A 14,096-nucleotide genomic window follows, 5' to 3' on the forward strand; every position below is an offset into this window, starting at 1 on the left:
AAATCTCTGCGGTCAGAATGTTGCAGCTTGCCGGTCTATCAATGCATGCACACTGATTAGTGATAATGCCAGCGTGCATCCCTCGAGTCTTCTTTTTTAAGGTCTCAGCCTTGCTATTCAATTTCATGAGGATTCCTCTTCAAGCTCACCAATCCAAGAAGGATGATTGATACCGTTGGGTCTCATGTCGATACCGCCGCCGGAAAAGACCATCCCTTCGAGGAGTCGGTGGGAAACAGGAACGCGACAATTATCAGCAACGACGCCTACAGTAGACTCCAACCAGAGGAATTCACGAGTTTAGAGAAAAAGGTTCGGCTCAAAATCGACATTCGTCTCTGTACAATCGCAGGTACCTTGTGCTGTCTGAATCTGCTCGACTCAGGCATCCTCTCTTCAGCCTCGGTCACCACCATGTTCGACGACTTGGATCTTCACGGCACACGATACTCCGTCTCCATCTTCATCTTTACCATCGTCAATGTGATCTTTAAGCTTCCCAGCACTGTGGCCGTGCGATTTGTCGGGCCGCGTCTCTGGCTCGCGTCCACCACGTTCTGTTTTGGTGTGATTACTCTTTGCACAGCCTTTATTCACACATGGGGTCAAATGATTGCTCTGCGCGTGCTGCTGGGAGTTGCCATGTCGGGAATCTATCCCTCTATGACCTATCTCGTCAGCGTGTGGTACACCCGACGCGAGCAGCAGCTTCGCTTTGCTGCGATGCAATCCGGAGAAGTTCTCGGTTTGGCTACGGGCAACATTGTCAATTACGCACTCAATCATCTCCACAGGAAGGGTGGGCTGGAAGGTTGGCGCTGGATGTTTCTCGTCCAAGGCCTTATCGCCTGTGTGATTGGTATCGGCACGTATTGGTGGATGATTGACTTTCCGGAACAGGCGCATCACAGTTTTCGTTTTCTGACAGAGAGGGAAGCATGTATAGCATCTCAGCGGGTTCAGCATGATCGTGGCGATGTCGTCGCGGAACCGTTCTCATGGAGCAAGGTCTGGGTGTGTTTTGCAGATCCCAAGCTCTATGGGTTTTCTGTCATGTTCTTTCTGTTGAATCTGGTGTCGACCTCATTGAGCTATTTCCTACCCATTATCTTGCAGTCTGGGATGGAGTTTTCCAGCAATGCATCCATTATCCTTTCCACTCCGGTATACTCATTCCCTTCATTTCCCTAAATGCCAATGATAGTGCTAACCCCAACAGCCATACTACTGGGCCGTCATCCCCGTCCTCTTCACCTCCCTAATCGGAGACGCTTACTGCATCCGCGGTCCTCTCATCATCTTCAACTCCTTTTGTCTCGTTGCTGGCTTCCTAATGTTGGGCCTCCCCTCTCAAGTCACAGTCCGCTACATCGGCACCTTCCTCGCAACCGGAGCATACGTCTCCAACTGGGCAGTGCTGAACGCATTTATGGCCAACAATATCGTTGGTCAATGGAAGCGAGCAACCGTTGCAGCGGCTGTGGCGGCGTGCAATGGCCTCGGGGGCGTGGCGGGGAGTTATATCGTGAGACAGCAGGAAGCGCCACGTTATCCGACTGCTGTGTGGGTGTCTGTTGGCTCGCACATTCTTATGATTGGGATTGTGGGTGTGTTCACGGTGTACTTTTTTCTGTGTAATCGCAGGGCAAATAGAGGAGAAACGGTATGTCTTTCCATAGTATTTGATACTTGTGATATGATTGTTACTAACAATTTGCAGGCAACATTCAAGTATACTTATTGATAGAATAGTCACGATGCGTATGTTTTTGATGTCCGTTCAAAGATGACGAGCAATGAACCTATGGATTACATATCTACTCACATCACTCTACATGGAAATATCCTAATTGGTTTGAAGAACCGGAATACGAAACAGTATACAAAGATCTTGCCGTAGCTTATCTCTTCACAAGCTATGGATTATCACCTGGCCTGGTCGAATCGTCCTTGCAATTACAACACAGCCAATCCGTTTAAGGTAATATCTCCGTGCCATGGATTTCCTCTTCCTCATACTTACCATCACTGTTCCTCATCTTATATTTCTACAGCTTGAGGGTATACAACGCTGTCCATCATCTTCCATTCTTCATAGGGCTCCTCGCAATTGCAAATCCGATTCTGAATGACAAGTATTTAATTTCTTGACTCAATCAACAGTCCCAAGGACGTGATACTCGACCCTCTTCATCAACGAGGACTGCCGCATTCTGACATTCAATGCTGTCTACCCTTATATCGACGGCATGCTTGCAATGGAGCCATTTAAAGAACCAGGTGCGATATTGAGGTCCTACTACGTATTACTTGGTTTATGCTGAACAGGTTGCTGAACGTTTTCACATCAAATGACAAGATACAGAATCCTAAGTCAATCGAGATAGACGTGTATGATATGATGGATACAAGTACATGACCAAGGGGTATATGCTAAGCTAAAAATAATGATGGTAAAAACATTACTTGAAATGACATGTACAGCCAACGAAGATATATGCCACAAAAGATAAGATGCATGCAATTCAGCCCACTTTATCCTTCTGCTCCAGCTTCCCAACCAACCGCTTCATCCCCGTCCACTCCTCTGAAGATACATCCTCAGGCGTACCGCTAAGCCCCTTCCCGACTTCGAAGACGGTAACGACACCGTCGAGTCCACCGGTTGCCAGGCGTCGTCCCTCGCGCTCTTCCCATGCAACCTTGTTCAAGCTGCGGGTGATGATACCAGCACGGCCAGTGGATGGTGTGGCCCGCACGACGGGGACTTCGGTATCTGTGTAGAGGTCCCAGACTTCGAGGTGGCCAGCACCATCGACGAGGGAGAAGACACCAGGGCGGTGGGGCGACCACTTCGCGTCGTAGACAATGTCTTCGCGGTTGATGTCTAGGATAGGAGATACCACTTGGGTCGCTGCGGCGATGGAAGTAGCGGATGCGGTGGTCGCTGGTGGGCGCACGCGCCACAACCTGACACTCCAGTCCAGACTCGAACTCAGCATCAGATCACCAAGATCGACGGGGCCCCGAGCGGGGTGGAATGCTGTTGACATGATGGGAGCTGTATGGCCCCGGTACGCGAGACGGCGGTCTGTACCCGCCTTTGCGCCAGCTCGGTCGTAGCGGTGGCATGGGTAGATTCCGCCGTCTTCTGTACCGACGATGAAGAATGTTGGATCGGATTGCGGGAAGGACATGGTAGTAGGTGCGATATCTTCGGTTTTGGATGGCGGGATGGATGTCAGTTCGAGGTATTCCTGTGGTTGGGAGAGCATATCAACTGTCCAGCCGCAGACAACTCCGTCGGTTGATGCAGTCAAGATGTTGTGTGCGTTTTGTGTACCGACGATCGAGATGCTGTAAACTGGGTGGGCGTGTCCAGAGCCGGTGAGCGGAGTCTTCTGTACAGGCGCACCCCCGCCTGCGCGCGACGAACGAGTATCCCATAGCAGGACCTGGCCGGAATAAGATCCACCAACAATAAGGTTAGGGTGGAACGGAGAGAACTTGGCCGTCAATATGTCCGATGTCGAGTGAAAGACGTATTCCGGTCGTGAGTGCAAGTGTTGGTTCCATATTTGGACGAGACCGTCTGGTTCATGAGGGGCTGAAGGATTCTTGGTGTAAGAGGCCAGGACCAGTTCAGGGAACTATGACAGTCAGTTTGTGTAAATAACGGGTAGATACAGTTCACACAAACCTTTGGAGAGAAGCTCAGGTCGCTAATCATACGCTTCTTGCTCCACCGCTCATCCCAGAACTGGCAAACCTCCTTTATTCCTCTCCTCTTCCCATGCTCTTCATCCTCCTCCATATCACCGTCAATACCTCGTAATTCATAGTCCGCTAGAACATCGTATTCTTCATCAAGTGCACGCTCGATAACCTTCGCTGATCGGTCTACAAAGTCCAGGAAGTCTTCAGAAGAGGTAACCGCCTTGAGCTCATCTTCCTCCAAAGTACGTAGGGGATATCGTAGTTGCGACGACTGGTTAGCGGCATCCTGGTCCGCTGATGCCTGAGCGGCCTGTATTTCCTCCTCAATTTCCTTGCGAAGCTTCTTCCGGATTTCCTCATCGCGCAGACGGTCTTTCTTACTTCGGCGCTTGGGCTGCGTAGGATCCTGGGGGTCACCGCTTTCCGATTCCACCTCGCTTTCAGAATCGGATTGTGGTCCCAGATCATCTGTTTGTATGCCTTTGCTGTAAGTGACGACTTCTGGTCTGGGCGTGGGGGCCGGTGGTAATTCAGGGGCAGCCACAGAAGCCTCCACAGAAACCGTTTGAACGGCAATTGATGTAGAAGTCGGTCGCGTGGACGGGGCAAAAGACTCTGTATTCTCTCCGCTTATCTGACTGGCGCTCAGCACCGAATTTGGCCTGCTGTCTTTCCGCGACGTGCCATCTGTTCCATCGGGGCGGTCGACGAGACGGGAGATCAAGTCATCGAGCTCTGCTCTACTGTCTGAGCGGCTGGGTACGGGTGATACAACCTAGTGACAATAGTTAGGACTATATCGAGAAACGCCTGTACAAGTACACCATCTAAGGAGTAACCCCATACCTCTGAAGCTTCTCCGCTATTAGCCCTGCTCAAACTGAACTCCTGCTGCCGCAACTCCCTTTGTCGCTTCAATTCCGCGAGCTTGGCTCTTTTGGCGAGAATCTCCGCCTTGCGCTGTTGCATCGACGACATGTTGAGTAGATATGCAGAAATGCCCAGTCGATATAGATAGCGGACTACTTGTTTGTTCACTCCCGCGTCCGCACTCCGGACAGGCGGATGACATAAGCAGCAGCGAAACAGACGGCGGACGGGACCGGAAAAACTCGCGTACAGGGACTTCGTCGTTCCCTAACGAGAACGTCTCTTGGGATCACTGTGTTTCTGCCCCGGAATTGCCAATTATCGAACCGGTCGAATACCCCTTACGAGCGACCCGGCTCTTTTTATCTTTGATTTGTCTTCTTCATTGCCGCTCCGGAAGCCAGGGGTCTTCGCAAAATGTCCACTTCGCAGGGTGTTAATGTGAGTTGCGTTGCTTGTCTCTCATCCGTCCGCAGGGATCCGGCAATTGGTAGTGGGCTGACCAGATGTTTTTACTCCTTTTCGCAAACTACAGGTTCTCCGCTATTCGGCTCTCGCTGCCGGTCTTGCGTACGGTGTCTACCACCAATCTTCGCTCAACTCTCAGGCTAGGCGTGCGGAGGCCGACCGTGAATATGCCCGTAAAGCAGCCCTGATTGAGCAGGCTAAGGCAGAATGGAAGAAGAAGACCACACCTCAGGAGCCCCAGACACAAGCCAGTGGAGGTATGTTTCCTGGTCCGGCAATTCGAATGCGATCCGGCATCCCATCATCTTGCGCAATCCCGGAAGAGGGGGAGGGGGACAGACGAGCTAACTGATTCTCTCCTGTGCAGTTATTTCGGATCCCGCGGACAACCGGTTTGACTTGGAAGCCTACTTGAAGGCGAAGCTCGGGGAGTAAATGTATCATGGAGATGACTGATGGTTGAATATGCAATGAGGAAGAGTTGGCAATTATCGTTTCAGTGCAAAGATCGTGCCTTTCCAGGGTACGGTACGGGCTTCGTCCCGTTGTGTATTATTTGTTTGGTATAATTCCCAGAGTCGTGTCTTTACGAGCGAAAAGAAGGAATGATGTTTTTCTTTTTTCTCTTTTAATTACTAGACATTATCTCTGAATCTTGTACATACCCTGGGCTGTTGTGCGGCTGTACTTATGTACACTACAGTTAAACCAGAGAAAGCAAGTGTTTGTTTTATTGTCCCACTTTGATCTTTCACTGGCCTGCTTTGCTCTGCCAATGCCCGGTGCCCAATGCTGTTGGTCTCAAACCATGCCTCATGAATCATTTTCCTGGAGAATTTGGGAGAGTGGACAATGTTGAGTCATGATGCGATGGGTATGTCCAAGATGCTTAACATATGTGGTATCTGTGTCTACAGATGTTCGTCTCAACTCTTTCCCAGGAGCGCCATGACCTCACGCAGTCCTTTGACCTGACGATCATCTGGACCATGAGCTGGAGCAATTGGTTTCGGGTGTAGCAGCTTAGCTTCTCCATCCCATTTCCACCCGCAGTTCGTGAACTTCTGGAGTATATCGGGATTTCCCTGCTGTGCAGCGGCAGAATCGAGACCAAGATAATTTGCAGCCGTTTCAGGTCTGATCGCCTCGTAAGTGTAACTGAGTTCTTCTAGAGTCTTGTTTTGAAAATACACTAGAGATGGTGTAAGTCAGTGCGATAAGGTTACGGTCCGGGCACTGCTGACTTACCCTCATATCTTTGCACTAACGGCTCGAGTGGCTCTGGCCACGGCATTTCTCTGAGGTATCGGTAAACATGTTCATGGCTTCTCTGCCAGACCGCGCGCAGGAGAATTGTGCAATTCTGCAATAAAGAGTTATTCTCGACTAGGTTCTGCGGGATTCGCTTCGTTAACATGCGGGCTTCGGAACTGTTTGCTATCGTATTAGCGCATTGATGACCTATCTTTCAAGCTTCGACGACAATAACCACATACAGCTCTTCAAGAAGAAGGTGTGAAAAGAAAAAGAAGGAGTAGAATAAGCTTAGCAGTTCCTGATCCCCTTTGCTGTCTGCCAAAAGAAGAGCTTGTCCCTCATACTGCGATAGTGTGTCATAGAGCTCAGACGGCGTCGCAGCGGATGTGAGGATCGACGAGAGCTGTTCCTGAGTGAGAGGCGGTAGATCCATTGTTATCAAATCCTATAAAGAAAGTATCGTTTTTTGTAGGTATGATATCTCAAAAGGTGAGCACTCACTCACTCAGCGTAAGTATGGTAGTGAGATGAAGCTATCCGTGCGGGGAGCGGAGAGTTGCGTACCTGGTGCCAAGAGAGCAACCTTCCAACTGAGACCACCTTGCAACCAACACCATCTTAACCCTACGACAACCTCTCATTCACCCCCCATCGGAGTGGCCAAATTGGACGAAGAGGCCATTCTTTTTTGTTTGTTTCTTATTGGCATCTCGTCCTCCTTTTCCTTGCCTGGCCATTATGGCCGACGCACCCGTTGATGTTCTGCTGAAAGGCAGCTCCGGCAAGAACATACGCGGCCTTCTGCGCATTATCATTCTAGTTACTATCGCAGCGGCCGCAGTGTCCAGTCGTCTGTTCAGTGTTATCCGTATGTTTCTGGGAATTAAGATGCTCTAAAAGATTTCGATTGCGAATTCAATTGACCGAGTTGCTAACGGTTTCTGTGCTTATCAGGTTTCGAGAGTATCATCCACGAATGTATGCGTGTCCAATCCGACTACTCCCTATACCACCAGCATGGCCTCGAATCATGCAATCGCGATCGCAATACAGCTTCATACGTTGGAGAGGAACTCGGAAATGCTAATGTGATCTCCGTGTCTTAGTCGACCCCTGGTTTAACTTCCGAGCAACAAAATACCTGGTTCAGAATGGCTTCCATAGCTTTTGGGATTGGTTTGACGACCGTAAGTGGAGTCCTGGACACACGGAGGGCTATACTGATTGTTGCTGTTTTCAATCATCCAGGTACATGGCATCCCCTGGGACGTGTCACTGGTGGCACCCTCTACCCCGGTCTGATGGTGACCAGCGGCGCGATCTACCATCTCCTACGCTTCCTCACGCTTCCGGTCGATATCCGCAACATCTGTGTTCTGCTCGCGCCTGCATTCTCCGGTCTCACGGCCTTCGCAATGTACCTGTTGACTAATGAGATGTCTTCGTCTCCGTCCGCAGGTCTTCTTGCGGCTGCTTTCATGGGAATTACCCCCGGATACATCTCCCGCTCTGTCGCCGGTAGCTATGATAATGAAGCCATTGCCATTTTCCTGCTCGTTTTCACCTTCTTCCTGTGGATCCGGGCGGTCAAGAACGGCTCCATCATGTATGGAGCCCTGACAGCGCTGTCCTACGGATATATGGTGTCGGCCTGGGGCGGATATGTTTTCATCACCAACCTGATTCCCCTGCACATTTTCGTCCTTCTTTGTATGGGAAGATACAGCACTCGTCTCTACATTAGCTATACCACATGGTATGCTCTGGGAACTCTGGCGAGTATGCAGATTCCGTTTGTCGGTTTCTTGCCGATTCGGAACAGCGACCACATGTCTGCCTTTGGTAAGATGCGGTGTTGAGCCCAGGAGGAATAATTACGCTAATGTAATGTCCAGGTATCTTCGGGTTGCTCCAGCTGGTGGCTTTCGCTGAATTCATCCGAGGCTATGTGCCAACCAAACAGTTCCAGAAACTGCTCACCAGCATGATCATCATCACCGTCGCCGTTGGTTTTGTTGGTCTCTCTCTGCTTTCAATTTCCGGTGTCATTGCGCCATGGAGTGGTCGTTTCTACTCGCTGTGGGATACCGGCTATGCAAAGATCCATATTCCTATCATTGCGTCCGTTTCGGAGCACCAGCCGACCGCTTGGCCTGCGTTCTTCTTCGATCTAAACTTCCTGATCTGGCTGTTCCCCGCCGGAGTCTACATTTGTTTCCGTGACCTGAAGGATGAGCACGTCTTCGTCGTCATCTATGGTGTCCTCGCCAGTTACTTCGCCGGCGTCATGGTTCGTCTGATGCTAACTCTGACTCCCATCGTTTGCGTTGCGGCTGCACTGGCCCTCTCCCAAATCATCGACAACTATGTTACCATCTCGCCCCGCCAGGCTCAAGCCAAGTCAACTGAGTCGTCTTCCGAGTCTCTCCGTTCGGGCCGTTCCCCTGTTGTTGGGATTTACTCTTACGCCTCCAAGGCTATCGTGACATCGTCTGTCGTGATCTACCTTCTTCTTTTCGTCGCTCACTGTACCTGGGTCACCTCGAACGCCTACTCGTCGCCGTCCGTCGTTCTGGCCAGCCGACTACCCGACGGAAGCCAATTCCTCATTGACGACTATCGTGAGGCCTACTACTGGTTGCGTCAGAACACCCCCCAGAACGCCAAGATTGCGTCTTGGTGGGACTACGGTTATCAGATCGGTGGTATGGCTGACCGTCCAACTCTCGTGGACAACAATACCTGGAACAACACCCACATTGCGACTGTTGGAAAGGCTATGAGCTCCCCCGAGGAAGTCAGCTACCCAATCCTCCGTGAACACGACGTCGACTATGTGCTCGTTGTTTTCGGTGGTCTTCTCGGATACTCTGGTGACGATCTCAACAAGTTCCTGTGGATGGTCCGTATCGCCGAAGGTATCTGGCCCGACGAGGTCAAGGAGCGTGACTTCTTCACGGCTCGTGGAGAGTATCGTGTTGATGACCAGGCTACTCCTACCATGCGCAACAGCTTGATGTAAGAATCCCTGCGCTATGTGACATACGTGAAACAACTGCTAACCACGGCAATCTACAGGTACAAAATGTCCTACTACAACTACAATTCCCTCTTTCAGCAGGGCCAGGCCATCGACCGTGTCCGTGGCGTGAGACTTCCCGCTGAAGGGCCCCAGCTGTCGACGATGGAGGAGGCCTTTACCAGTGAGAACTGGATCATCCGGATCTACAAGGTCAAGGACCTTGACAACTTTGACCGTGACCACATGAGTGCTGCGGCCTTTGACCGGGGCCACAAGCGTAAGCGGGCTACCAAGAGACGAGGCCCTCGTGTTCTGAGAACCGAGTAAAAAGACTAGCTCAGGTGGTATAGAGGGTTTTCTTGCCTTTTATTTTCATCCTGGTTTTCATTGCATTTCGTGAATAGGCAAATATATAAAATTGTTTTCTCCAGGTCTAATGAGTTGCTAAGGTAGCAGAATTCCCGTAGTGAAATAGGTCAAGTCAAGCCGGGAACAGAAAACTTGATAGAATATCAACAACACATACTGTACAGATCTAGATAACAAATAAAGAGCTGGGAGGTATATCGTCTCGTGTCTCGTATCTCGGTCAAGGTAGAGAGCCATCTTCTTGCCCCAAGCTACCGGGGCCCTTTCGAGCAGCGGCTCGTGTTGACTTCCTAACCTCGGAATCGACAAATCGAAGCCTGGAGGATATTGTATCTCCGTACAAAAAAAGCCCATTGAGAATCATAGGAATGCATAACTGCCCGCATATACTCCTTTTTACCCCATTACACCATTTATCTCGTAGAACACCCGAATAGCACTCGCTTCATTCACAAAAGAGACGCAGATTCAAACGCAATCATTGCTTCTTCGGCTCGGCCGGGGTATCGGGGACCTGGACATCGGAGAAGTCTTCCTGGCCGACGGCGCGGAGGGTGTAGACGTCTATAAGCGATATAGTCAACTTCTGTTCCTGTTTATCTCCACTTTTCATATAGCCAAATAAAAGCAATTCTTCGCTGTCGTTCCCCTCTTCCACAACAACCCTCCACATAGATGAATTGGACCACTTACAAACACCAACCGTGATTCCGCAAAGCGCCAGCCCGGTCACCGCATTCTTAACCAGGTACGGCCGACGAGCACGCAGGAGGGCTGCACCGGCACGGTAGTCCTTTCCGTAATATGTCGAGTTGAAACTATTGGATCGAGAGTCAGTCAGCCAGGGCCGGAATTGCGGGATGCGATGAGGATGCGATGGGTGAGCATATGGGTTGGATTTACATTCCGGCGGGCATTTTGGATAGATGGAAGTGTTCCCTCTATTTCTTGGTTTCGAGCAGAATGCGAATGGATCTGGACTGAACGAGAGACTTAGGGAGAGAAGGGAATGTCTTTTTTGGTCGGAGATTCGAATGGAAGAGGCCGGCGGAGATGGAGCCGGTCTTGGCGCGGTGCTGCAGATAGTCTGACAGCATAGAGAGTACTATACAGGAGTAATTCTGTTGTCCTACATAAATATGAGCAGGTATTAGAGTAAAATAATAATCATATTGCACAGCTTCTTATACTTGGCAATACTACTGCTCTTTTGGTCCTGTTTGGAGAGCTGTATAGAAACCAAGTCCGCTAACCCAAACTGGTTTAGCGTGATATGCTCTCAGTATCGCTTCAACTTCCGGCTGTTCTCGTCTCGACCACAGCCCCTCGTAGTCTTTTCTTACTCTGCTTTCTGGTTGGTTTGTTTTTTTTTTTTTTTTGTTATTGATCTATTCTGCTCCAATTCCGTCATCTTTTTTCTCTCCTTCTTCCCCGTTCCTTCTACTCTACCATTTGGGCCTTGCGCGTCTGTCATACAATCGCGAAGCTCATGCGCCGAGTTTCCTGAGCTGTCTCCCGCGTAGAACGACCGCCACGACTACGCCAACCCTCAGAACCGACTCTGGACTACCGTACAGCCATAATATATTACCTCGACGACTCCCCACCCATGGATCCCTCCGCAGACCCTCTCGCGGGTCAAGTCGCCCAGCTCAACGCCGCTCGCACTCTGGTCCTCGGAGACGCTGCCTTCTACCCCCAGATCGTGAACGGTATCCTACCTATCATCGGAGCAAATTCGCGACTAGAACTGCGACGATGGGGCGCGGAATTCCTAGCGGAGACCTTCGCCAGTCCCGTGCTGGCGTCCGCTCAGAAGGAACAGTTGGCGGCCAACGTGCTGCAGACGATACAGGATCTCTTGGGGTTACCGGATGGGGATACAGTGGTGTTGAAGCATAGCGTGGAGACTGCGGCTAGTTTGTATCCGTTGGTCTTTAGGCATATGTAGGTTCTTTTTCTTCCTAAGCTAAGGGAGTTGATCGTAGATGTCTTGGATGGGGGTAAGGATTATGGTTACTGACGCGTGGGATCATAGCATAAACCGTCCGGAAGACACTGGTGCTTGGGAGCGGATGACTGCGATCAAGCAGGAGATTCTACGGCAATGGGATTTATACCCTTACCCGGTTAAGATTTGCTGCATCAAGTTTGCTCAGCGGGTTGTTCAGGTCCAGACTCACGGCACAATCTCCGACCCCAGAGTACGTTCTATTCAGTCTTCTTGAAAAAGGATTACAGACGCATTAACTGTCTCTTTTAGCGCCCTGAACAAAATGAAACTTCCCTAGCCATTGTTCCCAAAAACCACCCCGTTCTGGCCCTACCGCATTTGGAAGCAGAGGCTTCCGGTCTGCTTGATCGACTTCTCTCCGTTTTTCAGGAAGACTCAAGCGATCCCCTCCTTGTGAACGCGACACTGAACTGCCTTGCGGTCCTAATTCGGAGCCGTCAATCCATCGGCAGCAAAGTCGTCAATGCCGTTCTCAATTTCTATCCCGCAAGACAAGTACAGGGCCCGTTGACCCCGGTCATCAGAGTTGGTGTCAAGTCAATGGAGCGGACAGCGAGAGCATTGTTGATCAATATCATCAAGAGGTGAGACATCTTGGAGCTACTTAAAGCGGAACAAAGATAATGACTGGCTAGGAATCCAAACCACCCTCTTACGGGTAAGATGCAACAGCATATTGAACGTCTGATGCAGTCACGCCTAGAAGTTGCCGACGATGCGTCGCGAAAGCGCGGATTGCCGGCAGAACCTACAGATGGCCTGGATAACGCCAAACGGGCCAGACTCGATGCGCAAATGCCCCCGCTACTCAAGATTCCTCCTCTGCCACCGGGCCCGATAAGCTACCAGCAGCTCTTCAAAATTACCGAAGATGCCGGGCTCTCGTCATTTGATGTTAAGCAATTGCCTATTGATCTTCTGGTTAAGATCGTGGTTCCTCTCCTTGCTCGTGCTGACCAGTCGGTCATGACTCAGGCTATTGATGTATGTCACTTAGTAGACTTGGTATTTTCGGATTTCCACTAACTATGGCAGGCTGTCCGAGTCCGATATCAAACCGTCAGCAAACAACAAGCAGCCGAACGACAATCAGCAGCTGCCAACGCCCCCGCCGCGGAGGAAGAAGACGATGACTACGAACCAGAATACCAACCCATGGACGTTCCAGAAACGGCAGAGCAAGCAGACGCCGTGTCGACAGAGGTGGCAGATCTCCAACAACCCGATTTAGTATCCCTCGGTCCATTCGTATTACCACAACCCCCACCACTCAGCGAAGACGAAGCCGGCGAGATTGGTCGCAATGCCGTTGGACGGGTATTTGAGATGCTCGCATCGACGGAAGTCGCCTCAAAGCCAGCCCAAAACAAGCCACAGCGACAGCTTGGCTTTGCACGGTTGGCAGGAAGTACTTTCGATCGGGACGCATGGATCACACTCCTCACCAGACTTGCTACAAGAGCACCAGCTGGCCTCGAACTGGCAGGTAGCGGTGGCCAGAACAGAAAACCAGCAATCTCAGACTCAATACGCGAGACACTCTACCGATACATCCTCGAAGACTTCAGATCCCGCGTAAGCATCGGCGTCACATGGCTGAATGAGGAATGGTACAACGACCGGATTCAGATGAAGTTCGCCGCGTCCCAGCACGGCGAAGGGGACGACGATGAGGCGCCGACAGTGCCATTGCACTATGATCACTGGGTGTTGCGATTGCTGGATGGGTTTCTGCCGTATCTTGACTCGCGAGATACTAAGATCTTCATCCGGTTTTTGAGTGAGATCCCCGAGGTTACTATTCCGATCACTCAAAGGGTTGCGAGTTTAGCGAAGGATCCGGAGCGCGTGAATCTTTGTGTTCAGTCGTTGTTGTAAGTCTCTTGCCCTAGTTTTTCCTTTTGACAAATAGCTAACTTGGCAGGTATCTCATCATGTTCCGTCTACCTGCACGAGAAATCTGTCTAAACGCACTCGAAGATGTCTACCGTACCTGTAAGTTTTTACCCCTGTATGCATCAAATCCAATTCACTAAACTAACCATTCAAAAGACGAGGAATCTCGCCCATCCGCAGGAAAGATCCTAGCCAGATGGCGCCCGCACGTTATCGAACAGTCGCAGCCAGACCAACAACAGCAAGCATCTCTCGTCAGCCGGCCAGCCGCTACGACTGAGGCTTCTGCATCTGCTACTTCGAATCCGTCGGGTTGAAATATTTTGTTATCTTTTGCTTCAATATTGCTTCAGAATGAGAATTTAGATGATTCCCCCTACCAGATGCGTCTTGGTTCTGTTTTTTCTTCTTCGAGGTTTGTTTTTTACAGTTTATGTTTTATGGTCTGGGTTGTATATCAAAATATCTCGAGTGGTGTTTTCT

General features: G+C 50.5%; 7 protein-coding genes across 7 annotated transcripts; 4 read left to right on the plus strand and 3 right to left on the minus strand.

Moving 5' to 3' along the window:
* Window positions 1-162: 162 nt before the first annotated feature.
* On the plus strand, window positions 163-1,744 carry ACHE_60669S (putative MFS transporter; the record flags this gene model as incomplete). Its single annotated transcript, XM_043281869.1, has 3 exons — window positions 163-1,164; window positions 1,220-1,663; window positions 1,721-1,744. 3 exons carry the CDS (start codon window positions 163-165, stop codon window positions 1,742-1,744), a joined length of 1,470 nt encoding a protein of 489 aa, XP_043139305.1.
* A 781-nt stretch (window positions 1,745-2,525) lies between these two features.
* Window positions 2,526-4,695, minus strand: ACHE_60670A (putative dynein intermediate chain; the record flags this gene model as incomplete). The annotated part of the gene is made up of 3 exons (XM_043281870.1): window positions 2,526-3,650; window positions 3,701-4,492; window positions 4,564-4,695. The coding sequence occupies 3 exons, from the start codon at window positions 4,693-4,695 to the stop codon at window positions 2,526-2,528; spliced, it is 2,049 nt and encodes a 682-aa protein (XP_043139306.1).
* Window positions 4,696-5,004: 309 nt separating this feature from the next.
* On the plus strand, window positions 5,005-5,490 carry ACHE_60672S (ATP synthase subunit e; the record flags this gene model as incomplete). The annotated part of the gene is made up of 3 exons (XM_043281871.1): window positions 5,005-5,028; window positions 5,123-5,312; window positions 5,423-5,490. The coding sequence occupies 3 exons, from the start codon at window positions 5,005-5,007 to the stop codon at window positions 5,488-5,490; spliced, it is 282 nt and encodes a 93-aa protein (XP_043139307.1).
* Window positions 5,491-5,981: 491 nt separating this feature from the next.
* On the minus strand, window positions 5,982-6,745 carry ACHE_60671A (CSN8/PSMD8/EIF3K family protein; the record flags this gene model as incomplete). Its single annotated transcript, XM_043281872.1, has 3 exons — window positions 5,982-6,247; window positions 6,304-6,485; window positions 6,552-6,745. The coding sequence occupies 3 exons, from the start codon at window positions 6,743-6,745 to the stop codon at window positions 5,982-5,984; spliced, it is 642 nt and encodes a 213-aa protein (XP_043139308.1).
* A 305-nt stretch (window positions 6,746-7,050) lies between these two features.
* STT3 (dolichyl-diphosphooligosaccharide--protein glycosyltransferase subunit STT3) lies at window positions 7,051-9,661 on the plus strand (the record flags this gene model as incomplete). The annotated part of the gene is made up of 6 exons (XM_043281873.1): window positions 7,051-7,180; window positions 7,267-7,290; window positions 7,419-7,499; window positions 7,561-8,154; window positions 8,208-9,330; window positions 9,391-9,661. The coding sequence occupies 6 exons, from the start codon at window positions 7,051-7,053 to the stop codon at window positions 9,659-9,661; spliced, it is 2,223 nt and encodes a 740-aa protein (XP_043139309.1).
* A 520-nt stretch (window positions 9,662-10,181) lies between these two features.
* On the minus strand, window positions 10,182-10,620 carry ACHE_60674A (uncharacterized protein; the record flags this gene model as incomplete). Its single annotated transcript, XM_043281874.1, has 3 exons — window positions 10,182-10,267; window positions 10,397-10,521; window positions 10,607-10,620. 3 exons carry the CDS (start codon window positions 10,618-10,620, stop codon window positions 10,182-10,184), a joined length of 225 nt encoding a protein of 74 aa, XP_043139310.1.
* Window positions 10,621-11,312: 692 nt separating this feature from the next.
* Window positions 11,313-13,930, plus strand: ACHE_60675S (RNA-processing protein PTA1; the record flags this gene model as incomplete). Its single annotated transcript, XM_043281876.1, has 7 exons — window positions 11,313-11,650; window positions 11,742-11,907; window positions 11,967-12,301; window positions 12,353-12,701; window positions 12,753-13,591; window positions 13,642-13,712; window positions 13,770-13,930. 7 exons carry the CDS (start codon window positions 11,313-11,315, stop codon window positions 13,928-13,930), a joined length of 2,259 nt encoding a protein of 752 aa, XP_043139311.1.
* Between the last annotated feature and the right edge of the window lie 166 nt (window positions 13,931-14,096).

Source organism: Aspergillus chevalieri, chromosome 6 (assembly GCF_016861735.1).
Source record: "Aspergillus chevalieri M1 DNA, chromosome 6, nearly complete sequence".
NCBI classification, from domain to species: Eukaryota; Fungi; Ascomycota; class Eurotiomycetes; order Eurotiales; family Aspergillaceae; genus Aspergillus; species Aspergillus chevalieri.